The sequence below is a fragment of the Hyposmocoma kahamanoa genome, unplaced genomic scaffold (assembly GCF_003589595.1).
Source record: "Hyposmocoma kahamanoa isolate Upper Pololo Valley unplaced genomic scaffold, ASM358959v1 220, whole genome shotgun sequence".
NCBI classification, from domain to species: domain Eukaryota; kingdom Metazoa; phylum Arthropoda; class Insecta; order Lepidoptera; family Cosmopterigidae; genus Hyposmocoma; species Hyposmocoma kahamanoa.
Genome location: NW_020653740.1, coordinates 5,461,018 through 5,488,784, shown reverse-complemented (window position 1 = coordinate 5,488,784; position 27,767 = coordinate 5,461,018). Strand labels below are relative to the sequence as shown.

Genomic DNA, 27,767 nt, shown 5'->3' with positions numbered 1-27,767 from the left:
TTCCTGGACTCTCTTAGTTTTTAATTTTAGTAAAGCGACGTGCTCTTTAGCTCCAATATATATCGAGCCAACTGATTATGTAATGAAGATTATTCAAGTTGATAAATTTAGTTACCTGTCTAATAAATTATAATGAAATTAAATAAATTATAATAAATTCTTTTTGTTTTTTATAATAAATCGTCGGATTCTTCTCCATATGAACCGGAATCATCACTTGAATCCCCATAAACATTAATTATTAGTTCTTGAGTACACAAATTGTCAAACGCAACACCACGATCCCAATCAGACATAATCTTCTTTTACGAATAAAACTTATTCATAAATAAAATCGATTGTTATAAGAAAATCGACATTAGGACATCACTAATTGATTAGAATTCGAACTGTCAAAAATTAAACAAATTGTTGGACTGAGTATAGTAGAGGTCATAAATAAAAGATCCAAAGGCAAAAAACTAATTTCAATGTGCTGGCATTCCTTGTTTACCAAGACTATGATTGAATAATAAAATTTATGCGGGACGACACTGGTGTTATACCCATAGCCTAACTGTGTTTCTTGTATCAAAAGAAGTTTACAAACGAAATAGATGTTTCGACGATCTCGTAAATTACTATAAATAGAATTACTAACATTTATTTATTTATTAATAGGTTCAGCGACTGCTTAACACACTTAACATGTAAACATCATTACAACGTTATGAACATAAAAACTATTATGAGTAATAACTTCTAAAGAAGAGGATAGAGAGACTCTAGGGGTCGCTATTCTAAAAGAGTACAGTAGAGTAGTAGTTCTAGAGTTTCTTGCTCATTCTTCTCATCTGGGAATTTGCTTTACGAATGAGCGGTAGAGTTTAACCAATCTGACGATTTCAAGTGTACTTGGTACTAGGTGCAACGTGCTGGTATCCGCAACTCGACGACAAAGCGTCTATGTTGCGTGTATTATATATATATATTTCAAGTGTAATAATGCTTACCTATGAAATAAAGATTATTTTGATTTTAATTTGATTCCTTTCATATGATTGATAAATCGATTTTTGTGTTCTCATAGAAGTGTCTTATATATGAAGCTTTTAATTGGCATCTGATTAATCATATTTGAATCCATGTTATAAAGGTAGCTGTAAGCTCCGATAAGATAATAAAATAAAATAAAACAAAATATAATAATACAAGACTAGTGTGTGAGCCAATTACAGCCGAACAGGTCATTGTTATAATCATTTAAAAACAACATAATTAAAATAATGAAATATTTATTCATTTGTTCTATTAAAATATACATTTAATTCCTATGTTTACATCAGATTAAAACTTAAAAAGTACGTAATAAACAAAATTGGTATGTCTAAAAAAATTAAATTTAAAAAGCTTAATTACCCACCAATATATAACGAGTAAGCCGCGACAACATTGCCGTTATGACGGAGTAAACTCTTAAAATTCAATTTAAAAAGGGGTCGTTGTTATTATAGATACAAGGATCGAACAAACACAAAAATTCCTTACGAATTTTTCTATGCTTGTTACGGATCTTCGTTTTTTGGTTTTAATAGCTTTTTCACCGTAGCGCCACTTATGAGAACCCTATGATCCTATGACCTATGATGAAGTGATCGTAGAATTAAGAAAAGTTTTAAACCCTCACAGCACGCACCACGCTTCGACACATCATGTACCAATAAAAAAAACCTTTCCATCTCCGTAGTAAACCGTGCAATAACGACATGAATATAATTTGATCCCGTCTAGTTAACGCCGATTTAGGCATCATAAAAATAATTCATAATATTTATAATTATCTTACTAAGCACAAAAAAATAAAAAAATAAATTTATTATATTACCTTATTACATATACACATACATAGATTCAAGCTTTAAATTTTACATAAATTGAGTAAATTTGAATGGCGTAGAATTAAACTTCACACGCATCATTAAATTACTTTGTAGATGTGTGCAGGTTACCTCTCAATATTTTGCTTCCGAAACGATTATGGTAAATAAATTAAAATTTTGCGCATAGTGCAAGCTTGGATTGGAACACACGATTCTGTATAATAAATATATATAAAGCAAGCAAGCACTTTCAATATTGTAGATAAAATATTTTGCTTCATGGAGGCATTATTTTATTTTTAAAAGTAAGTAGGTATTCCTCATCTGGGAATCTAGCCGACCTAATGTGAAATAACCTCAGTACAGAGTACTAAAAAAACCGACCTCAAAAGTCATTCATCCCCTAATTTGCCACTCTTAAAGGTGGAACATTTTCTTCAAATTTAAATGGGACCTTTACTGAGGTACCCTCTTTCCAACAAAAAATAATCATCAAAATCGGTTCACAAATGCCGTTATCACGTAATTTATATACATATAAAAAAACACACAGTCGAATTGAGAACCTCCTCCTTTTTAAAGTCGGTTATAAAGACAGCCTGTATTTTTATAATACCGATCGAAAGAGTTAATTGACGCTATTAGCGCAAAAGTGGTGTAACTCACATTTGATTTTTTTCTACAATATTACTTTCAATGATACTAAGTACATAATTTATTTGGTGATATTTTCATGTACAAATATTCATATAAATCTCTCATTATTTTCTATATGCATTACATGGAGTTACACCACTTTTGCGCTGATGTCTCAAATGAGGATTAACGCATACAGCCTTCCTTAGGTCAATGTCTATTTTAAATATGACAGAAATAGTATTGACATTGACGTTACACACTTAATACCTAGACAGGTGAATGTTAAAGAAGCCCTAGTCTGCATTCCTGTCGCAGATCGGATCTTTATTGAAACCTAAATCGGATTAACTTCAAGTGACTGTCACTTAAAGTTAATGCAATTTATATTATTTGAACTTTCTTCAATATCTTTCTATTTTTAAATAATATGAATAAGGCTGACTATCCCTATGGGGTTGTAAAGTTATTGATAAAGGTTGGAACCCTTTTATCGACACACGACAGCACCACATTTACGCTACACGTGATACAATAGACAAAAATACTCTTCATATATTGTGAATTAATGACACAATAGTTATTTAAATTTCACTTAAAACGTGGGAAATGCAGTTGAAATTATTACTGCAGGTTTATATAGAAACCTCCAGGCAAATGAATAAATGAAAGAACGAATTAAATTATCTTATGCTGAAGAGTAATGTAATAATATATATAATTTTTTTTAATAAGGAGGATCGAAAGTGTAATTAATACTTTTGAAAAGTGATTGAAAGATGATTTATTGAATTAGTGTAGTTTAGTGAAATTACAGGCACATGGGACTTGTCAACTTATGTGGTCTTAGGGTAAAGCGCGCAGTGGCAGTGCCCCTCAGATCTTTGCTATGGCACTGCAACTACATATCTGCGCGAACAACAAACAAGCGTTTACCACCAGGCGGACGACTTGTTCGTCCCGTCACTTGGTGTCACAAAGACAACTTGGTATCATAAAGTCCCACATTTTCAACTTGTAGCTAAGTACCAAATTATAGGTTTTTTAAAGAAATAATGTACATTGTTACGATTTATAATATAGTGTAGAACATGGAATCGATGTACGGTAGATATATTTAGGGCGCAGGAAACAAACAAATCTTTGTATTTCAAAGGCAGCTTACTGTGCAAGAGCTGACGCGTTGGTCATCTGGATTATTAATACGATAATGAGTTCATTAGACAGTACGCCAGAGACAAAGATTGATGGATGAAACCAAGAGAGGCCAATGCCGAGATAATTTCCTAATTTTGTTATCCTGATTAGAATTCATTGTGTTATATGACCTTATATATTTTCTAATGTATTTCTCCGAAAAGATAGTAGATACTCTATTGTAAAAGGCCTTGTAAGTTGCCAAAGTTGCCAAGTTAAGCCTACGCAGCTGGCTATATAGTGAAAAGTAATCACTTAACTACGCTCAGTGTCTTCAATTAGCATAAAACAATAATAAATAGTAGCAGTAAACCAGTAACCTAGTTTTATAACAACACTGTATCCGGAGGGAAACATAACGATGTATAGAGAGCAATTTCTTTTTTAATGAATATAAAATTTTATACTTCGCAACAAAACGTTATAATATTTAATATTTCTCTTGTTGTTCCGTTGCTACTGCTAGAGAAGTTGTTGTTGAAATGCGACATGAAAGGCATTCCAATTCCATTGTCACGTGAATATAACAGTTTGAATGAAGAACTTGAAGTAAGGTCAGCGCGTCAGCTGCTGTTGATTATTTGCTAAATAAGTTTTTTTATGATATCAAGGGACGGGACGAACAAGTTGTGCACCTGGTGATAAGCGACACGCCTGCCCATAACAGTTGCAGTGTGTACTCTACTGTGTATGTACTCTATCAACATAATTTATATTTTACGGCTAGAGTTCCTCGTCTTGAAGACACGATTATCGAAAGAATATATAAAAGTTTCCTCATGTGAACATTCGCGATTATCGCCCTTCTATGTGGGTGATAATCGCCTCACCATTGCCTATAGAACGTACCTGTGTAAACAGAACAATATCGTAGCAATCACTGAACTCGAATGGCAAATCTCGCACTCAAAAATGTTCAAACCGATTTGTGCGATACTCGTATGAACTCCAAAAAATGTCATACGAGAACACGTAAACAAGAATATCACTACATATTACACTGTGTAAATAATAGCAGATACGACGAAGTTAAGAAAGATCCCCTATGAATCTGAATCTCCCCTAATTAGTGCAATAGCACAAATAAAGAGCCATCTTTCAATAAGGAAGATCCGCTTGGGGTCGGTGAGTCAAGGAAGTTAGTTAATTAGAGAAAAAAATGTTCCATCGACTCTAACGAATGTAATCCATTGTTTGTATGTGTAAAGTTATTACCTACTATGTTAAGTATTTCAACTTGTTTGTCAAGTCGTGCACTTGGTTGTAAGCGACTCGCCCGTCCAATAGCTGTTGCAGTGTCTCTCGGAGCCTTGTCTCCGTTGTTGTTGCCTTGAGTGTCCTTCAGATCTAATCGCTAAGATCTGTCACTGTCACTGAGATGTAATTTGACAAGTCCCATGTGCCTGTAATTTCACCAGCAAAACTGGAACGCAGTAATGCTCACGTTACTGCTTTGTCAAAAAAGGGCTGTACTACGTCAATATTATTTAAATGTCAATATCACTATTTTACATTGTCACTTTGTTTTCCTTCCGTTTGTGTGTGTAGTCTCAGTGATCATTTGTGATTTTCTTTGGTCTCAAGTCGTGAACATGGTAATACAATATAATGGCATTCGTATTGGTATTCGAGTAAACTGCTGCATTGCTGTCTTTCTATTAAATTTTTTTCGTGGCTTCTCTTCCAAGAATATTCACTATTCATTGTTAAGGTACAAACTACGCAATACTTCCTATGACTGAAAAATATCCCAGATGTTTAAATAACTACAAAGAAAAGATACTTAGGTATATGAGTTCCTATAGCTAAAATTATATGTATTGTGGAATACAGTAGACAGGTTGACTTCCTAATGGAAGTTTTATAGGTCTAATGGCCAAAACAGTTTTTATGTCATGCTGTCAAAGCGCCATTTCCAATGCCCCTCAACCCCGTGTCAAAGTCCCAGGTGACATTTTTAAGGCTTTTATTCGCGTAATGGAAACTCAATGTATTGGAATGCCATTGTTATATTTTATTGATGCGTGGTTACACGAAAGAACAGATATAACCATATGCACCCTTGTCGTTAGAAGAACATTTAATATCGTTGTTATTTATTATACGGACGTTCGTATTCGATACTATGGTTTTAGGATAGATGATATAGATAGATAGATGAGATGATATAGACAATATGACAATCAAAATGAAAAATTATAGCCACGGTAACCTAACAACTTTACCCATCGCTTCTCAAGCATAGGATCGTGGGTTCGAATCCGGTCTTGCACTTCTGAATTTTTTGGAATTTATGGGCGACATTCAAATTTTGAAGAAAAACATCGAGGAAACCTGTTCACACTTGGAAAACAATTTAATGATGTGTGTGAAGTTCCCAATGTGACTCGGGTCCATCGCGTCGGAATTAAAGCAAGCGTGGGAAAGAGCATAATCTGTCTGGTTGTGAGCGCTATTATGTCAACCAAACTTTTTAAAATATTTATTTCTCATGAGAATTATAATTCAATTACAATTCACTTACATGAGAAATTTCACATCCGTATTCGTTAAAATTCGGGCTTTATAGCGTACACATTCAACACACACTAAGTTTCTTTTGTAATGTAACTAATTTATAAATTACAAAGTCACAAATTAGTACTAAAAACTCATGAAATTAAATTCACAAAGACTACAATTTTTGTATACTAAAACGTAAGAACGTAGTATATGATTTGTATACATTTTTAGAAATCCTAAAGTATGTTAGAAATTTATTCGGTCTCCAAAATTAACAGATATAGGAGTGAATGCATCTGGAAGCGATGACAGACACAGAGGAATTTCGTCGACCTGCTGAATCGGCCTGTTAATGATGTGGTCGCAGGCTCAAGTTTGTCGGTCGAAGGAATTTGAATCGGACTACAATACCATTAAAACAACGGGTAATCGGGTTTATTCCCACAAGACAAATGATCATCTTTGTAAATTCTCAAAAAGATATTATGCCCTTTTCAATGCTCTAAATGAAATTTTCGTTGTTGTAAAATCGACTCGTTCATTATGTAGTTTACTATAAAAAACAGAATATGTGCGTGCCTTGTCTTGTAGGAAAACCATGAAAATGCATGGTCTTTTTGCGGCGTTATCTCCGCCTCAAAGATCAAAGAAGAATATGATCGTTATTGACATTTTTGTTGACATTCAAAACCGGGTGACTCCCTGTCTTCGCTCGAGAAAAAAGTACAAAGATTTTCCATACAAAGAAATAAAATCTACCGAAAATATAATTGCAGTGTGTCGGTGTGACCTCCTTACACCGTCATCCCACCTTTTTGTATCGTCATCTCACCTTTTTGTATCGTATCACTTTTTCTTTTGCTTGTACTTAAATTTTAAATTTGAATTGTTCCATCTTCCTTCGCTTTCTCATTTTGCTTCGTGGCACGGTGACTCTCACCGCGATCACGGTAGCGAAAACATCTACTTTCTTATTTTTGAACCGTTTACATTTTAAGATATTAATATTGTATATCTAAAAATATATTATGTGCCATAAATGTAACTTATTAAAATTTTTAAATAATAAAATAAAGTAGTTATTAATATATCTAAGTGTAAGTAAATAAGATACATAAGAATAAGATACATAGATAAGTATAAGATGCAAAAGTAAATATTTTGTTTAGAAGCAAATGTAGAGAACAATAAGATGTAACGAACAAAAATTAAGTTTTGATACTGTAGTTTTCCATTTATTTATGTAATGTATAATTAGTAGAACCTTTCGGTCTTTTAAGCAAAGAAGTATTAGTAATAGATTTTAGGTAAGTAATAAAAGTATTAGATAAGTAAGTTATTAATTGTCGCCGGCCAACTCTGTTCAATTAATAAATTGAACATTAAATAAACATTCAAAATTGTTTATTTGGTTATATCAATAGGCAACATTCGTAAAGTATATGTAAGATGTCGTGTTAAATATGTGTTACGTTTTATGGCAACACTTCTACTATAAAATCTGTTCCTTACGAGAGTGCTTAGCTGTATTTCAAATATACATAAATTTAAATTTCTAGCCTGCGTTTTATTGAACAGAATATATTCCTATAAACCGCACTTTCGTCTTTTCAACTGCTAAAACTTACTAAGTAAGACGTATGGAGGCTGCGGGGGCTGCGGAGGCTATTACTACCTTTGGACCAGGCTATATTACTGCTATCCAGGCTATTTTACAGTCTGCAGAACGCCACCAGCACCAGTAGCGCCATTACAGCAGTAATGTCATTAACGACATTGCAACGACGCCGACAGTGAAGAAACGGTCATTCCCCTGTTAAACAACTTAACGTCTTCATTTATTATAATAGTTTTTAAATGAATTTTTCCAAACTGTTACTACTACCAAACTGTTACTGTTTTTGTTGTACATACAAAAATCGAACAACACATAGAAAAATTACTATCGATCTGACTGGAGTCAAACCAGTATCTGTTGCCATGCCGAGGTATCAAAACACACTAGTCATAGCCATATTTTATAAATTTTACAGGAATAACATCCGAACATATAATTTAGAAGCATAAGGTAGTAAAAGAGTTCGTCCAGTAAAATACTGCCACGTTACCCATATCTACCATCAAGCTGTAATATGAGCATTACTGCGTTTCGGTTTTGAAGGGTAAGGATAGTGGTGAAATTAGACACACGTGTCCTGTCAACTTATGTCTCAGGGTGGCGCAGTCGCAGTGTCCTTCAGATCAATGGTATACAAAGTATTATCACGGCCCAGAACTTTGCTGCGCTGATCGGAAAGGATTTGCCAATCGGCGTGAAGTGTTCGCCGATTGTTGCTCAGTTGACCCAGACATACTAGGAAAAGTATTCGTACGTCATTGCGGGAAGGCTCCTTGCATGCACCCATATTCGCGATTTAAGGGATAAAGCACTCTTATCGCGCGGAATCGACTTGAGGCAATCAAGTTTTAACCACACTTGTCGCATTAAGCCGATTTGCTGCTGAAGCAAACGTACGAGCTCGGACGCGCCAATTGTTTCTAAACTAGGACCAGACGTCGTCGGCATGCGTACGAATGCGATCGGAATTTCGCAGTAAGCAGATTCGTTGCCGACCTATGTCGAGCCCCGTTCGTACACATAACGTCTTTTTCGCTCTTACGTTCATGGACATAATGCGATTCCGCGTCGATAAGTGTGGTTTGTCCCTTAAGCTTTGAGTGGCACTGCAACAGGTATAGACAAGCATATTGCTAAACAAAAAGCGCACGACTTTTTTGTTCCGTCTCTTGATATAATAAAAAAAACATGAAATACAATCGTGTCCATGGGACCGGTAAAGAGTCCGAAACATTGGTTTGCTTGAAATAAGAAATATACGCGATTTAAATCCGATGAAATAGTTTAATTTCCGATAGAATATGAAATTCTAAACTCATTCTATCGTGCTAAAGGAAGTTAAATGTTTCAGTAATCTTAACACTACAGTTAACATTTGACTTTTCATGGGTTTTGAGTTTCTACTAAGAAAGTGACTGTTTAAAGGTATTATTTTATGATAAGTGACGGAATTAACAAGTCGCTGATGGAAAGCGACACGCCTCTGATGATTTCTAGGTGACGAATAGTAATTTATCACAATGTAAATAAAGTGCCAGACAACAGCACCAATAGCTAGGTCGCAAACTAGGGAATTCCCTGTCCCATGAGTACCAGAGCAACGGAATCCATTCTGGGGCACTTCCCAGAGCAATCAGGCCAGAACCCATTTAGAAAAATCATTTCCCGAAATTGATCCCACCGGGAATCGAACCCAGAATCTCTTCATCCTGTGCCCACAGTGCAAACCGTTGTACCACCGAGTCGACCTACATACTATTTACATACCTTAATGTCATGATATTATAGTAGACATAATTTCAGTGACAATGATCGTAGCTACGAAAACAAAGCTGCAGTAAGTTTAGAGCATTTGCGCACTACGTCCGAATGGTCCGAAATATCTCTGGGGTCATTTTATCTGTAGGTGTACAAGCGATATACGTTTTTTCTTGGATTCGAATCGGCCTTTGTGCACAAGCGACATCCGCAGTGGGTCCGAATTTTCTAGATTTGTTTTTGAATGCAGCGCGCAAACGCGCTTGGGAATACCTAATATATATTAGGAATACCACGAGCACAGTGTCGCGACGGTATGATGCTGCGCGTTTAAGGATACCACTACATATGTGCTGTCACCGCGTGCTTTCATGTAGGTATGCCGAAAGATCCCTCATCATTACCGTCCCGTTAATAGGTGCCGGGCCTTGGATGAAATACCGCTCAAAGCTTTAAAACTTACAGAATATATATACTGTAATTCATAGAGGACATAGCTGCCTGATTTAAATAAATAAAATAACAAAATGTAGCTTTAAATCACAAAGATCGGAAGGGCAATGACACTGCGCCCTTTACCCTGAGACATAGAGTTGAGAAGTCGTGTTGTGTCTGTATTTTCAGCAGCACGTTTAGCGTTCATTCAAAATCGGAATGTACGGTAGCAGTACTTCTACAGCTTCTAAAAGTGCGCGCAAATGTTTATACATATTTATTTGACACGTATACTTGCGATACGTGTCATGACTTCATTACTCCACAAAGTTTGCTGATATTGTGGAGTGCATACGCCAAGCTAATGCTGCCCTGCGGGTCTAGCAGTTGGAGTCCCGCCACAATGTGAATTTTAATTCATTTGTGGTGAGAGTACCAAGTCAACGTCCGTCGACCTTCAAGAAGGAGGACTTTTGGCCGAAGGGTGTCATGTTCCGGCGTTTCACACGTCGCGGTCCATACGTGTAAACAAATATATAGTTTTTATTACATTATCATGCATGTTAGTCTATAATATAATATGTATTTATGGGTCTTTTGTAACCTGGAAATAACGAAAATATAAAAAACAGCTTTGTGTTCCCATAAATAGAAAACATAATAAAGTATAAAAAATAACATTCAGGTAATATCAAAACAGATATACCGTGACGTACCCCTTAGCAAAACAATCTTCATTTTTCTACTCGGACCACGAATTCGCTGTTTGTTATGATACGGGGTGAGAATTGACAACATAAATATCACGTTATTTCATATAAAAAAATTAAGTTATCTACTTCTTTCTTGACAATCAATATGACAATCTGTCAACAGAGCGAAGCCTTTGTGTTAAAATAAACAACTAATGTAAACTTTTTGATTTTAAGGCGAGTCACTGGAGAAGAAGCGCGATAAACTGTTTTTTCGAATCAAATGGTTTAAGTATTTACTATTAAATACACCTAATGATATTATCTAAAGAATATGCTAATTCGTTACACGATAGGATGTACTTAATCCGATTATATAAAATTCCAAAAACAGTCTAAAATAAAAGTCTACAACTAATTATTTAAGAATAAAATATCGAACCTTTTACATAATTTTTATATGGAGACATTTCTCTTTAAGTATTACACAGAACCTGCTAAATTTAGCTTTGCAACTGAAGCCCTATGTCATTAAATTCATTTATCCCAAAACATGATGATGAAAATTGCCCAGCGGCTTAACGACAAGCTGCGCCGCGCGTTGCCCCGTCATCAGTCGCCATCGGGCGCTTGTTGTTCATATTACTACACTACGAGGCACTACCCAGAATATCCAGACCAGAACCAATTCAGAAAAATTCATTTCCCAAATTGCTCCTACCAGGAATCGCACGCAAAGCCTCCTCATCCAGTACCCACAGTGCAAGCCGTTGGACCACCGAGGCCTACTTATATAACTTAGAACCGTAACGTCATGTTGTTCTCCGGAATGCCCCGGCAACCTTCGGAATGCTTCGGCAGGCTTTTATATTTAACGTCCAGCGCTGACAGTGCAAATCGTTGGGCCACCGAAGTCGTAATCTACGTGGAATTCATCTGGCAACCTAAATTCTACGTATTTTAGTTTTCTCTTAGTCTAATAAAGTTACGTTAATTAATAGCTAGTAATTTAATACCTCTATAAAAATATATTTCATTAAGTTTCTAAGAATAAAGATCATACGCTGAAATCAGAACCATATTAAAAATGTCGTATAGTTGGAATGGTACTATTTTCGTTTTACAAGCAAGAACTTTTAACCTGACTCCAATAATAAAGGAAAGTGTATATTACCTTAGTATACTTAACTAACAAAATAATTATTTATGAAATTCCCTCTAAATCTATACGGTTAGGGTATATCTGTCTAAACATCAAGTATTAAACAATATCCTATTTGCGAGCTTTGCTCTTATTGGCTTTAAATACTTCACGAAGGACCTAGGGGCCTACCACAACCTCTTAAAACAATATTACTTTAACCTTACATCGACTTTTCGTGTCATGACGCGCTTAAAAAGTAAGCTTATTATAATGTTAGAACTATGATGTTTTATTGGCAGCTTTGTGACTATTCTTTCACTCAGTTCGTACTATGACGTGACTTTAACACTAAAGTAATATTCTCATGTTAAATTTAGCAATGTAATATATTAATATAATATTCTCATGTCTATTATTATTTTCTAATTTAGTGTCTAATTATTGATTTGTAATGATTAAAAGTTAACTTGAACTTATTTATTTACATAAATCTCTTCAATATTTTGTTTATTTTTTATTTAATAGTACATATAGGAAATGATTTCTCTTTAAATAAAAATACGCGATGTTCATTTCGTAAAATTATGACATACAATAGCGACATCTATATGCTCCTTGGTGACAACGTGACAATAAAGACTCACCTTGTTTTATTTATTTTTCTTCATGAAAATGCGGAAAAATAATTAAAATCAACGTAATTTTAATAGATTTCATTATTACATACTTTTCTTTTTTAAGCAGTTAAAATTCTCTGAATGTAAATAAAATTAACTACTTTAACATTATACTACGATAGGACGATTCGGAACATCAAAAAAGAAAAAGTTGGCATTGTACAGCTCATCACAGTTATTTCTTTCCTATTTTTAGTAAGGAGTAGACAATATTTGGAAAACATTCGTTCTTTCAGTCACTTTAGCAATAAAACATTAATTGGTTGACCGGTTTGTCATGGTACGTGGTAATATTATAATAAGCTTACAATAAGCTTACATTGAAATAAGATTGTTTTTTGAAAGGTTATGGTAGGCCCCCTGGCTTCATAAGTAGGTCCTTGACCTCTTTATAGTTGCTCACTTTGTCTTTTTCTTTCTTGAATGCTATTCTCGGTGTTCTTCTCCTTATCTTCAACTCAATTATAATAATCTTTGTAAATTCGTCATCAAGGATCATATGTCGTACCATTTTCCCCCTTCTGTTTTCCTTCATTGCCTTCAAAAGATTTCTGTCTTCCATCTTCATTTGCTATTTTCTTATCCCAGCTTATTTTTTTCGTTTACCTTCAGACGTACATTTCAAATTCATCCAATCTCTCTGTCTTTCTTTTTATTTATCCTGGTTACCCATACGAAATGTGAAATGTAAAGAAATTAACATTTTTACACTACCTCAGATTACATTTGTGAAAATATCATTTATGCTTGGAATAATAGTCATTTTTTATTTATTATGAAAAACAGTGACAAATACTTTTATTATAAGTATAAAAATAAGCTGGCTGTGTTTGACAGTCGTCTTCACAAAGTCTCAAATTCATTTAAGGGGCAATGTATACGCTTCTATAATTAGATTCCGTTTGGCATTCAAAATTTCGTCGCAGGAAAGCGATAATGCTGTAACCCGCAATACCTGCGTTTGGTCTGGGTCTCATGTCTCTAAAATGAGAAATAAATTCAGTACAGCATAATTTTTAGCGCTTTTTTTCGGATTAAAGAATTTTAAAACGATTTAACCCACATAAAAACCAGTGCTTCTTTTGCGAAATGTTCATTACATCAAGAACGCGTAATAAAATTTTTCTTAGCCTCTGGTTACAGCATTTTTGCAATCCCTAATATTAAAATTGAAGGGGTAATAGTGAAAGTGGACCGGGAAAGTAGACCAATTGTACCGAAGGGGTTTTAACAGTGCAGTGAGTGTGACGATGTTTGAAAACAAATAAAAACAAGTACAGAACTTCTCTTTACGCCATTTTATCCTTCCCTCGCTTCATGACACTGCGACTTACAGCAATCTTTATAGACTGTGCGTGCAGCAGTGAAGGTAGTTGTGTGTTTTGTCCAAGTTCTTTTATAGCAAAATCGATAGTATTTTTTCAATTATTAGTGAAAATATAATTTATTTTCCTTATTTTATTTTGTTGTTTATTATATTTATTCAGACCATAAGAGTCACAAATTAATGAACTATAATTAATTAATTGAGGACTCGTAAATACTATATAATAAATGCATCATTTAACTTTCTTACTTAAATAAGTAAGAAAGGTAAATTACAGTAAATTTTACTCCAATCACTATGATTAAAGTGATTTTATAAATCCTACTAAGTTCAAAGTTCTTGTGAAATGTAAGTATGTTAATATGTGATTATTATTCACTACATCACTAAAATGGATTTACAATATTGCAAACAAGCCATTTTCTGGATACATACATAAAATTTCTCGCCCTTCTCCCACCGGGGCAGGCAGAGACTACAGCATTAACACAAGAAATGTTTATACCTGTAGTGGATTTCCGTCTTTTTATGAAGTTTTTTCTCATTCCACATCGCAGTAACCATCATCATTTATTCAGCAAACTTATGTATCACAAAACCTTATTTCTAGCACAGGATGAACCTTGGCACAGCCAATAGCACAGATTACGACAAAATTGTTACATGACTGTAGGTTAAGTTATTCATTACCATAAAGTTTAATTAATAATAAAATACACATATAAAATATATGCTACATGTGTTGTTAACAAATTTAATATAAAAACACAAATAATGTCACAAAAAAGAAGAAAATGGCTAGATGAGCTAAGAGAGTACAAAGAAACAATTTTCTGTCGACGAATGCTAAGCTACTAGTTCAAAACAATCTAAGACTGAAATTTTAAATAACAAATTCCTAAGATTAGTTGATGATTACTATTATTCTTTTATAGAACTCTAAGGAATTTGCAATTCATTAGTTCTAACAACGATGTAATATGGCACACAAAATGTCAATGATTTTGTAGTATTGTGTTAAATCTCCAATATTATAATTCGATTTGTTTCATTTTACTCACTGTGATCAAAGTCTTTATAAATAATGGTTCAATAATAAACATTTTAAAAGTCATGTAAATTGCATGTGATTTGCACTAACACCATTTTAATGTTACCTGCTTTGGTTTAAAAAATACTGTTACAGCAGTATTGAATTTCGTACATCTTCAAGAAGTTAACGTTTAAATACCAAAAAGTGTTAAGGAGCTCCAATTCCTTTACATCACTCTTAGAATACCATAAATTTACTGCATTAGTCGCACCTTCATACAAATTAACTTGAAAGTTACAGCATTCTTTGGAGTTAAAATCTGAAATTAATATGTCGTAACCCACATAATCGTCATTAGGAGTAGGAGTATTTGAAATCCGAGTTTATTGTTAAGAAGTCCTACTTTTTATAGCTTTATTTGCTAAATATGGCACAAAAATGTCGAACCGTTTCAGAGTTATGTTTATTTTTCGTAGTTGCAGTTTTTGTTTTGGCTCCAGCGAAAACTTGAGTTTCTGAGCATTATCGCTTTCCAGTGACGATTTGCCACCTACGAGCTTTACAACCGCAGCGTAAAATCCATGGTAGTGACCCATTTAGCTATTGCAGGTAATCTCGATTTATGATATTTGGAATAAATATTTATTTACAAAATGTTTATTTACAAAGAGCAACCTCTAGAGCTCCTTACTCATTCGTCTCAGAGGAATCTGCCTTACAAATGAGTTTAATAAATGTGACGATATCAACTGTAATTTGTTTTCATATAAGTCGACAAAATGGGTTTATATAGATAGAGATTTGTTTTGTTCAAATAAGCAATAAAAATAAATGAACCAAAAAATTATACATATGACAATAAGCTGAATTTACTACATTACAATTACAATCTGTTAATTCTATAGTGTATTAACTCAAAAAGTGTTTCTTATTCAGAATCTATGATAAATGAATTACTCATTGCCCGTGAAAGATTATTAAAATGTATGTATAGGTTAAAGTCTTTTATTTTTTAATATTTTTGCCAAATATATTTAAAAATAAAAAGCAAAAATAATTTCTTATTTTTGAATAAGGACTGTTTTGTCCAGAACTAAATCATATAAACTTTATTTTATATTTATATATTATTAAGTACATAACTTTTAATTGTTTCTCACAATATTCTATCGACTGTTGTGTTGACGTATAAAGATTAAATTTTTTTTTCGCAGTAGTCTTGAATTTAACTTATTTTGAGTTACAACACTATTGTAGTAGCAGTGCGATATATAAAAAGAATATTCGAAGCCCCCAAATAATAAATATAGAGGCTGGAAGGAGGAACAAAAAAAACTGTAATTTATTGCTTACCTGAAATAAAGATTATTTGAAATGCAATTTGAGTACATTAATGACCAGTTACTTTTAAATAATATGACTGTGACTGCAATGATACATCGAGTCAAGTTGACGAAAACAGACGATTCACTCATAACCCATGCGTAATGTGATCGGGTCAAATGATTTGCTCATTATATTGAATCCTTTAGCGGGTCACTCGTAGCTCGCAATACTTCCATTTGGCGTTTTAAAGTGTCAAAAGTTACAATTAGCTTTTATCCTTTAACTTTTGTTAAAAATGTTGTATGAAAATCAGTAGGGCTTCTATAAGCGTCTAATTTTAAGCTTTGTCAAAAGCTACTATTAAAATACTGGTTTTTATTTTCCATTTCAATCTGCTATTCTCGATTTAAATCTATAACAAATATATCAGTTAACTACGAACACTATATTGTTGAATATCCTTCAGAGAAAGAGTTGTGTGAGTATTAAATTTCCATCATTAAATCTTTCCTCTAAAGAGACAAAGTATTAAAGTTCCTTGCGAAGGATTCTTTGGACGTTGTTATGAAGTTTTTCTTTATGTTTATTATTTCAAAGGCATTAAGTAAGTAGCTTTGTCTTAAATTTTTAAACAACAAAAAGTATAAAATATTTACTACACTTTCAAATATTAATAGAAACAGGTTTATATGAGATTTTTTTAATGTTTGTATCCACAAAATTTTCGCTTTATAAGTATCGAAATACTTTTTGAATGTTGCACTATATATTGTTTACAGATTGAATGATATCTTTATACGCAAGTTGACGACTTTGGTGGCCTAACCAATTTGGAGAATGAACTATTCTAAATTGGTTCTGGTCTAGGTGTTCTGGGAAGCAGCAGTAAAGCTCCTAGTACTGCCACCTTACCTATTTCTGCCGCCAAGCAGTAATGCGAGCATTACTGCGTTTCGATTTTGGACGCTAAGGGTGTTGGTGAAATTGCAGTCTCGTGGGACTTGTCAGCTTATGTCTCAGGATGACGGGCGCAGTGCCCCTCAGATCTTTGTGATTTAAAGCTCTGAGTAGCACTGAAACTGTTAAAGACAGGCGTGTCGCTTACCAATTCGTTCCGTGATTTGCTATCATAAAAAAAAAATTACTGCAGAGTTAATTTCGTTGCTCTGGTACTCATTAGCACAGGGATCCTTAGAGACAATAAGTGTCGACGTCTGGCAGATTTAAAAGTGAGTGAGTTCTTGCAAAAGGTTTTTATGGAGCTGAATTCCGATGTAGTCTCGCCGAATAATTCAATCGAAATGCAGTTTAAAAATTACTAATAATAGCGTGTCAAGACACTCCAAAAGTAATTATAGTGACTCGTACCCTTAATATTATTGTAATCAGGAAATGGATAACTATATCGACACTGGAAAGCTAAAACGTCTAACGTGCATTTGGGAAAATATTGGGGGAGAGCGATTTAAAGTATTTTTTTAAGAAATTCTAATTTTATTAAAATTTTTATTGAATGTCAGAATGTTTCACCACCATTATATTAATTTTTTTTAAATTTACTTCACTAGTTTGTTGTAATTATTAATACAAAGATCGGCACATAAAAATTTCCTTCGATCTGACCGGGTACGAACCCACGTCTCCTAGCAAACCGTGTCAAGCGCTATGCCAACTAAGCCACGGAACGAACCAGCGGACCGAGCGAATTTTTCGATATGATTGTTGTCGGATCTTTGTATTTGGTTATTCAATGACTTTTTAGCCTAATCTAATTTTAGTTGTTTTATGGAAAACTTACTTCGCTGGTTCAGCGACCCGAAGTGGAACTTGGCCTCTGAGACCAAAATACGCCATTTCTGTCGGTCTGTGCCAATTCCAACCATTCGGACCAACTTCTTTAGGTCTTTGGCGACTTCATCTTCCAGCGAGATCTTGGACGACCCGCTGGACGATGACCCGTAGGTTGCTTCAAACACGCTCTTTTTGCAGCTCGACCCTCTCCCATTCACTAGTTCACACACCAGACACTAGTTCTTCTATCTCTCTATTGAATTTGGCCCTCCAGTTCCCAAATTCTCCTTTGATTGTTCCCAAAATCTTTCGAAATATCTTCCGATCCACCACTAATAATTTATGTTCTTCCTTCAGCGTAGTGTCCATGTTCCACACTCATACGTTAAGATTGGCCTAATTACTGGTTTGTAAAACGAACCATTGTAGTCCTGCTTAGTAACTTGGACACCAGCAATTTGTGAAAGGCTGCTGTACATCATAGCGCGTTTAGTATACGAATACTGATTTTTATCCTCCCTTTGATTTGTGTCGGTGATAGTGTATCCCAGATACTTAAATTTGTCGACGCCCTTATAAGTCTTATTTTATGGAAAACCTGAAACTTTCTAGTTGTCCATATAACAAATAAAATTAGAGTTATGTATGTTTAAATCGCTCTCCTGCAATATTTTCAAATTACACGTTAGGCGTTTTATCTTTCCAGTGTCGATATCATTATAGAGAGCAAATTATTAAACTTGAGTTTTCCGAATCCTATACAAAGGGTGTAATGACAACAATATGCTCAATTTACAATATAAAGTTGAAGCACAGTTCTAATTATTGATCAATTACGAGTCTGTTAAAACAATTAATTGGAAATAATTGCTCTGACGCAGGTTACATTTTGTAGAATCTATTTGGTATCATTTGCTACATTGTAGATATTCTCTAAGTGAGAACGGTTCATTCTCTTTACTACCTAAAATTTAATTCGCTCAGAGTCGAACCTACACGGCCTCTGCTTGAAAAGCGGTAAGTCAAACCATTATCAACATATATGATTTTATTCCTCTTATAAAGCATGCATGTTGTCTATTATCTGGTGTAGCTTTACTACCTTTTTTAAGGCGTAAATTTATATGTAGAATCAGATGTTTCCATTATAGATACCTAAAATATTACAGCTATTAAGAAAACCCCAAAGTGTACATAAATGCTGTAATTAAGGAAATTGCTATATTAAGCAGCGACGACATCGCTATTGTTAAGCTGGTTTATATAGGGTGCAAATAGCCTTAACTTGAGACAGTAGCGAACTAAAACTTTGTTGCCTCCGTTTTCGTACAGTTTTCGTAGATTATGGACTTTAGCTATAGCTTTAGCGTTAGGGGTTGCAGTGCCACTCAGAGCTTTACTGCGTTCGCTTTAAGGTCACTGCGCCTGTAATTTCACTAACACCCTTACCCTATAAAACCGGAACATAGTATTGTTCACATTACTGCTTGGCGGTATTAATAATGGCGGTAAATAGTGGTAGTACTTCCCCGTATGGAATCTTTCACAAGGAGCTCTACTGCTACGAAAAACTGACAATTGAACTTACTTTTACAATACTAAACTTCTCCTATTTGCCTTTGTTTGTATTCAAAAACATATCCATTAGACAGACATTTTAGGTCTAGTACCTCAAGGATCGAGTCTGGGACCGCAAACTTTACGTAGTCCAGCCCTGTAGTAAAATACGTCAAGGAGACAGGCAACGTATGACTTGTATTTTTAACATTGTTTATTGTAACATTTGAAGTATATTTTCGAGGCGTTTATTTTGGGCAAATCTATTTTTGTGTTTTCAATATACGACAGGTGAAGAAATTGATGATATCCATTAATTATGTAAAGTGTTTTCCATTTCTTTAAACATCGATATGGGACTGAAATATCACATGTTGGAGATGCGTCTCTGCGTAAAACGAATAATGTCTACAGTCTACTACGTGTTGATCGAGCGATTGCTACCGACGTTCTGAATTTGTCCCTGTCTACAGCACTTACGGGAATATAATATGGTGTGGTTCTCTCCATAGCCGGGAACGACTACTCATGGAAAACAGAAAACTTGTATCTACATATTTAATTAGTTACTCAGTTAGTTTTTACAGTTATTAGTTTATTTGGATTCAGGGGGTACTTTACGAAAATCCATGTTTTTAAAAACGGAGATAAATAATTTTGTTATTTGGCGAACTCAGTGATGGTTAAAGTCTGAAACACATAAAGAGCGGGTGCAGGCCGGGTGTGAGTCGGGCGCGAGTCGGGCGCGATTTAGGCGCGAATCGGGTTTAATTCCTAACTATTAATATGGAATGGAATATAAAAAATATTCCTCTCATATTTTCATCATATTTCCCAGTATTTCATTCGGTCATATTTTACCATCCTCCCTCCGCGTAAGATAAATAACACAATAGCAAAAACAATCACAAGCACCACCACCAAAAATATACCCGACACGCGTTTCGCATCTCTAAGCTAGGCATCCTCAGGAGTTTTTGATTGTTCGATGCTCGGCGAAAGCATTTTTCTTCTTTATTAACCTTTACTGGGTTCGAGTATCAAAATAATTTACTTCCATTTTTATTGTTGTGTGTACGTATACTTCGTCTAGAGCGTTTGTAGCGAGACGGGCAACGCACGCGTTTTAACCGGCGCTTTGTTAACGTCGGGTTTAAATCGGTTTACAACCCATTAACGCCCAAAATCGTGGGTAAAAACTATTTACAACTACATATGTCGAGTAAATCGAGTTTTGTTCAAATTTAATTGTATTATTACAAAAGTTTAATTGCTTTTTGATCTAGATGATTCGATTTGCTTTTCTATTGAAAATAAATCGATGCAAAAAACTTTACATTGTATAAACTTGAATCGATTTTCATAAAAATCGAATAGTAATGCACATCCTTAATAGTGCTTTTTTTATTAATGATTTTTTCGGCTCGGGTACTTTGCACTTTTGAGCCAATCGTCAAAATAATCCTTTTATAACGAAAATAAGACGCTTTTAAAGTAAAATGAAAACACTTTAAATTTCCTTCACAGTGTTAAATATAAAGTTACATATTGCTTTAAATAGTTTTTCCTTGAGAGCAACGCTTGAACGTTTTTAGAAACATCCTATGACTGTCATCGGCACAAAGGTCCTTTATTTCTGCCACAAGTATCAGACGATGAAAACGGTATTGAACACAGGTGAAAATGATACCTACGTTGTAAGTCGCTTGTTTTGTGGACATTTATCATTTAGAAGGATTCAAAATCTGTTCAGGTGAGCAGGAATTCAGCAGTGGCCAAATCTCGTTCTATAAATCTACAGGTAATTGTAATGTAGGTATTGCAATGTAGGTATTTTATGGAGTTGCATCTTTTTCGTCGAAAAAAGATTTTTTGCTTTGAAATTTGTAGTAAGTATGGAATTATAACAAATTCGTATTTGCCATTTTAGGCCATGATTTTGAGCAGAAATGGGTTAAACCACTTTGGGTAAAAACTCGGTTAAAACCCGAGTGGATTGATTGAGTTTTAACCCACTGCCCATTTATGCCTATAATGCATCACGCTGACCTAATGCGATTGGAGAAATACATATATATTCACAGAGTTTATAAAAACCTCTTCCGAAATGGAAGTTACTTTAAAATCTTCACCGTTAATGTAATAAGAACAGGCAAACAGGAAGTTACATGAGGTATATTACATTACGTAATCCACTATGACAAATTGCTTTAATTAAATTAGTAATAATTACCTAATTAATTTAATTTGAAATTCATAATATTATGATTAACTAAAATCAGTACAAACTTATATTTACGGATGATAAAATGTGCGACTAACGATTTATTTTACGGTTCGTTCGTTTCCAGTACAACTATTAGCAGCATTAAAAATGTGGCGCTTTAGAATCGATATGTGTCTCGAACACTCTAGAATATGTATTAATTATCGCAAACTGTAGTGTAACCAAATAAACACGCATGTACCTCCAACATTACATACGTCAAGGCATTATACAAGACATTAGAATTGAAAAATGATTGGCAAGTCCGTTTTATTTTTAATGGGTAAGGTATTTATAGATCAGAATATTACATCAGCAAAGACATGTAAGAATATAAACCTACAATGCAATTAAAGCTGTACACAGCATTTTAGTCCAAACAGTAGACATTAAATACCTAAATAAAATTAATTTAATATATTTTTAATTTTTTTTTAAATTAAATAGCTAACTCTCTTTTTAAAAGAAATTGTATTTATTTTTTGTCAATTTCGTAGTACTTATATGTATGTATAAATAGTTTTTGATGATATAGTGGTTCCCAAAATAAATAACTTTTAAGAAAACGTATAGGGCAGTCAGAAAAGAACAGAATAAACCAAGAAAAAATTGAGATATAAACTTACTTTTAGACTTAATATTTTGTGTAAGCTTACCGCTACCAATGCTTAACTTCGTTTTATATGATGTAAAGGAATGACTGTCAAAAATGTAACTTAGAATTTTAAATTAAATCTTTTCATAGCAGAATTTTTTTACACACACGAGTTGAATTTCTTCATTTTGAAACGTTTACAGTGCTGCTAACTTAACAAAATGAATTTATCAAAGAGTGAAGGTGGTATGAGGAAATTATTTTTTTGGTAGGGACATAAGTAGTGATACATTTTTAAATTTATTTATCGTGTTTTTACCACAGGATAGCTTTAATTTTGCATAAACATATTTTATTAGATCCAATGTTTGAGATTTAAAATGGGTTTAAAGGTTATTTTTGTTAATTAAGTGTGTTTGATTATGGAACTTGAGACATAGTGAGGCAATGATTTTGGGGACATTTTTACATTATTTGTTTTTTAATTTAAATAGACTAATCAATATTTTATGTAGGCATTAGTACCAATAGATTATTCTGTGATATTAAATATTAATTTTACGGCAAGAATTAAATACTTTTTTTTATAAACGCAAAGGACAAGAATTTCGAGATTTTGTAAGAATTACTATTTACTATTTATTGTTAGTGTTTATAGTTATTGGCAAATGTTGTGTATGCCTATAATTGGCTAGCATACTTATATAGAGATCACTGTCTGTAACGTGTTATAATATTAATTGTTATACAGGGTATCCCACGGCTATACCACACGGTGGGAAAGTGCCTGCGGCAAAGTCAGAGAAAAGGCATTTTCTTGAACATAATTTCAAAGTAAATGTTAAATTTCACGATCTTTCTTTTATTTCAAATGCTATGTTACTTAGAAGAAAACAGTCCTTATGACAGTCCTCAATCGAGGCTTGCGATCAGTATAGTAAAATCACAGGTTTTTTTTTTTACATTTGGCGGGGACAATGCCCGGTTCAGATAGGCGATTATTTAAAAATCTTTTAATGCTGTTCGAATTGTTTTTAAAATAAAAATGAAGTCTTCTTTCTGCTGTTGGTTGTTTTGCTGTTGGTGTACTTTTAATAAAAACAAAATAAAATAAATACTTAACAGAGAAAAACTGTTACGTTACAAAATAAGGTAGGTGTTATAGAATGCAGGAACATTTTGAAACTGTAATAACTACTATTATAGAGAGCTTGATCTGATCATAATCCGAACAGACGTCATTGTATGTAATTCCTACACATTCGGAACTCCCGGTTGTAACTCGAAACATTGTTGTCTGAAAGTGTTAGTTGTTTCTATAATTAAATTTAGGTTAATCATGTGATACACTTGTTAAACATCATCATCATCCCATTTTGTTTTTTATAATATCAAGTGACGGGACGAACAAGTCATGCACCTGATGGTAAGCTACACGCCTGTCCATAACAGTTGCAGTGCCACTCAGAGTTTTAAAAAGATTTGAGGGGCACTGCCACTGCGCCCGTCACAGTGTGGCAGTACTTCACTGGAGGAACTCTTTCACAAGGAGCTCTACTGCCGCTAATAAGTACAATAAAATAACTAAATGGCTTATCAAATAGCACAGGTTTCGATCTAGTTTAGATTCCAGCTTACTCACAAACTATAATTAGCTAATACAACTAGTACTTATTAATATATGTAACGAGAATTTTGTTTGCAGGTTTGATCATCGTGTTTTCCTTCACCGAATAGCTCATGGTAAATTTAAAATTAAATTTCGGCTAGAAAGGCGGTAGGTAGGTCAAACCATTAGTCTTCTATACGTCAATCTGAAATCTACTTTGTATGGTGTTTCAAGGATCCACCAGGATAAGGGATCACTTTGAGCTACTTGGTCTGGACTTATCATCCAACCTCAACTTTGGGGGATACATCGAGTGCTTGGCAAAAACTGCTGCCAGAAAACTAGACATACTTTACAAGGTCAGGCGGTACTTCACCCTGAACAGCTTTTAAATCTGTATATAGCACAAGTTCGATCCTGTATGGAGTACTGCTGCCACCTTTGGGACGGCTCTGCCCATTACCAGTTAGCTGCCTTGGACTCGGTAGAGCGAAAAGCAAAGAGACTTATTAACGACAATTCTCTTGTGGAGTCGAAGTTACAAAATGTCGACCATCGCAGAAAAGTAGCCTGCTTGTCGGTTTTCTATCGGATACATTTCGGGAGTGTGCGCAGGAACTTTTCAATTTAGTTCCACCCTCACCGTTCCTTCGGTCGACTAGAAGGTCCGGAGCACTCCATTCTTATGTCGTTGATATTCCACCTATTCGCACTAAGCACTTTGCTTCCTCCTTTCTGATGCGTACGGCAAAGGAATGGAATGCTCTATTAAGAGGCATCTGTATTTCCCGAAAAGTACAATTTGGGGCTATTCAAGGCTAGAGTGAATAGGCTTTTTTTTCTAGGCAAACGCGTCCCATCGTCGCTTAACATCAGGTGAGATTGTGGCCAAGCGAGAGTTTATTATATATAAGAAAAAAATCCAGAGGCAGAAAAAATCTCAGTTTTAATGATCTTTTTCCGCGCCTATTCATAAAATACGTTAGCCTTTTTATTGAACAAAAACAGTACTGATTGACTTTTTGGTACCAGTTCAAAAAAAGTCAAACGAATTCTCCAATTTTTTGATACAATGGAATGGAAGTAATCCTTTTTTCTTTCATAGCAGTGATTGTTAGTTTAAACAAATTGGTACTCCAACTCTGTCCAATTCCCGCCTTTTGTTTCCGCAAAATGGAATAATTGGAGAGTCTAAAGTCACGTTGCGTAGAATACCGACTCATTCTAGGGTTTAATTGATTTTCCAAAGAAACGCACTTACCTATTTTACAATCCTACGTTTTCCAGATAGAGGCTGACGAATAAAACCAGGAAAGGTCCTATCCTGCTTAGGTCCTCTACTAAGCAGGATAATTATGGCAATACCGAAATTAGCAATGTATGTCTAATAATTTAGGTTGTAACGGATGTGCATCTAAATTTTGAGTGCTGTGGTGTGAGGTGTACGAATAGAAAAAAATATAGCAAAATTAAAAATAGTTTAACATGAAATATAATACACGTAAAAGAAATATGATATTCTGTCATAGCCTTTGAGGATGAAGTGTTCTTCATCATTAAAGGCTATGGCATTTTTTTTGTGTACCCAGAAAAATATTAAACACACACATACACCCGAGTAAAATGCGATAAAAATTAATAATAACAATAAATTTATTTGTTTATCCAACATGCATAGAGGTACTTAGAAAGCAGCAAAAAATCAAAACATAGGGCTGGTACTTAAAAACGGAAAACTTGTGCTATAAGTACCAGCAAACCTGCTAATGGCATAGTAAATTTAATATGCATTGTCGGATTTTTTCATAATATTCCTTAATGCAAAGAATGATATAAAATATGCCAACACAATAAAAAAGTTATTAATGGACACAGCAAAACCGTTAAAATTAAATTAATCAAAATTATACAATCTGTCTGAATAATTCTCTCACTGAAACTTATGTGTGTGTGTATGATTAAATTAATTCCAAAATATTCAAAAACAGTACAACACAAAAAGCACATATTAGTCATTTTGAAGAGGAAACTCATGATAGTTCATGACAGTGGATCACAACTTCATAAGCATTTTAGGTAAAGTTATGTGTGTATAAGTGCACAACATGGTCATTATGTGCGCTACCATTAATATAAGAACTTCTCCTATTCAGACTTCACATCGACGACGCGATGCTGTATGAATATTTTAGCTACACTATTCAGCGACGTCATAGTGGAGTTTAAGATTTCTATTTGAAGTTGGACTGTATGGCAGATATCAGTTTCGAGAACAGGAAGTGTCTGGAATAACCGGCATACGAGATTTAAGATCTTGTGGCGCATGACATACAACGCATTAGCCATGACAAGGGTGCCTTTTTAGCGACGCAACCTATAGTAGATATCTGTTTTCCGGTTTGTTTAGAAAGTATATGCTGGTACCGTTACTTGAAACGCTTGTGACACTATATTAAAAAGTAAGCTACGTATATTGCCACGATCAGCAAAGAAAGGCGAATCCGCTACTAGGGTCAGATGGAGTAAGAAGTAACACCGGGGAAAGAGAGACTTAAATACTTAACTCTCAGTCTAAAGAGTTTAGTACTATAGTATCTCAGTCGATAAAATAGACAAACAAAATTAGTTTAAAAGATCCAAAAGAGATGTCGCTACGCTGCTCCAAATCCAAAAGGCGGAAAAAACAAATTTGACAGTTCTGAAATCTAGAGAACTCGAGGTATATATACTACATTACCTTTTTAAGAAATACTTTGAGTGTTCCTCTTACTCTATCTTTTGGGAGAAGAGAATGGTTAGCACAGTTTGCACGTTGTCAGCAAATACATTGTAAATATTTAGCGTACCGATTTTTAAAATATGTAAGGCTGGTAAAAAAGGCAAGTTTGCCATGCTTCAAAATTCTTATTAGAACTCAAAACATTTTACTCAAAGTATGTTCCCCTTACCCGACTATATTTTAATTTGTTAACCAACTTCAAAAAAAGGAGGAGGTTCTCAATTCGACTGCATGTTTTCTTTTTGTATGTATATTACGCGATAACTCGCGGCATTTGCGAACCAATTTTGATTATTCTCTTTTTCTTGGAAAGAAGGTACCTCAGTTGTGGTCTCATTTAATTTTGAAGAAAATATTCCACCTCTAAGGGTGGCAAACTAGGGGATAAATGACTTTTGAGGTCGGTTTTAAGTACTCTATATTGAGATTATTCCTATGTGGACTAAGTATAATTATAATGTACCATAAGAGAAAAAGGCGTATAAGTACCCACACTTTTATTTTATAGTCAAACTAAGTTAAATTCACGAAACAAATTAGTAGAAAAGGCTTAATTGCGGATAAGCTATTTCATTTTAACACATTTCAATCACTTAGGTAAATAAATGAAAAGACGCAAGTCACATTCAACTTCCTAATTCTTCCTCCATTAAAGCTCTATGCATGTAATTATTGGAAAATGTTAATTTCCCAGACAACCGTTACACTACCCTCACATAAATTTAAAATAAACTGGAAATGTTACCTTGAATTTAAGTAATAAGAATCGTGAAAATGTAAAACTACGCCACTGAAAAGACAATGTCACCACATATGCCTTTGTAACCTTATTATTACATTGAAGTTAACAATTTTGCCCTCGTAACGAAAAAACAACTATGCGTACTTTATACAGCACTTGTGCCTTTTTCGTTCTGAGGGCAGAATAGTGTTAATTATGTAGGTAGTAAGTTGAAAAGGCGAAAT

The 27,767-nt window shown here is 34.1% G+C and overlaps 1 protein-coding gene across 1 annotated transcript in view; it reads right to left on the bottom strand.

The window, feature by feature from the left end:
* The window catches only part of LOC113228077, a 48,393-nt gene extending 30,029 nt beyond the window's left edge, over positions 1 to 18,364 (bottom strand). Inside the window, exons 1-2 of the mRNA XM_026461218.1 lie at positions 18,226 to 18,364; positions 18,003 to 18,170 (exon numbers count right to left, since the gene is read on the bottom strand). Of these exons, the coding sequence (XP_026317003.1) occupies positions 18,003 to 18,170; positions 18,226 to 18,364 (307 nt within the window). The remainder of the gene's footprint in view (positions 1 to 18,002; positions 18,171 to 18,225) is intronic.
* Between the last annotated feature and the right edge of the window lie 9,403 nt (positions 18,365 to 27,767).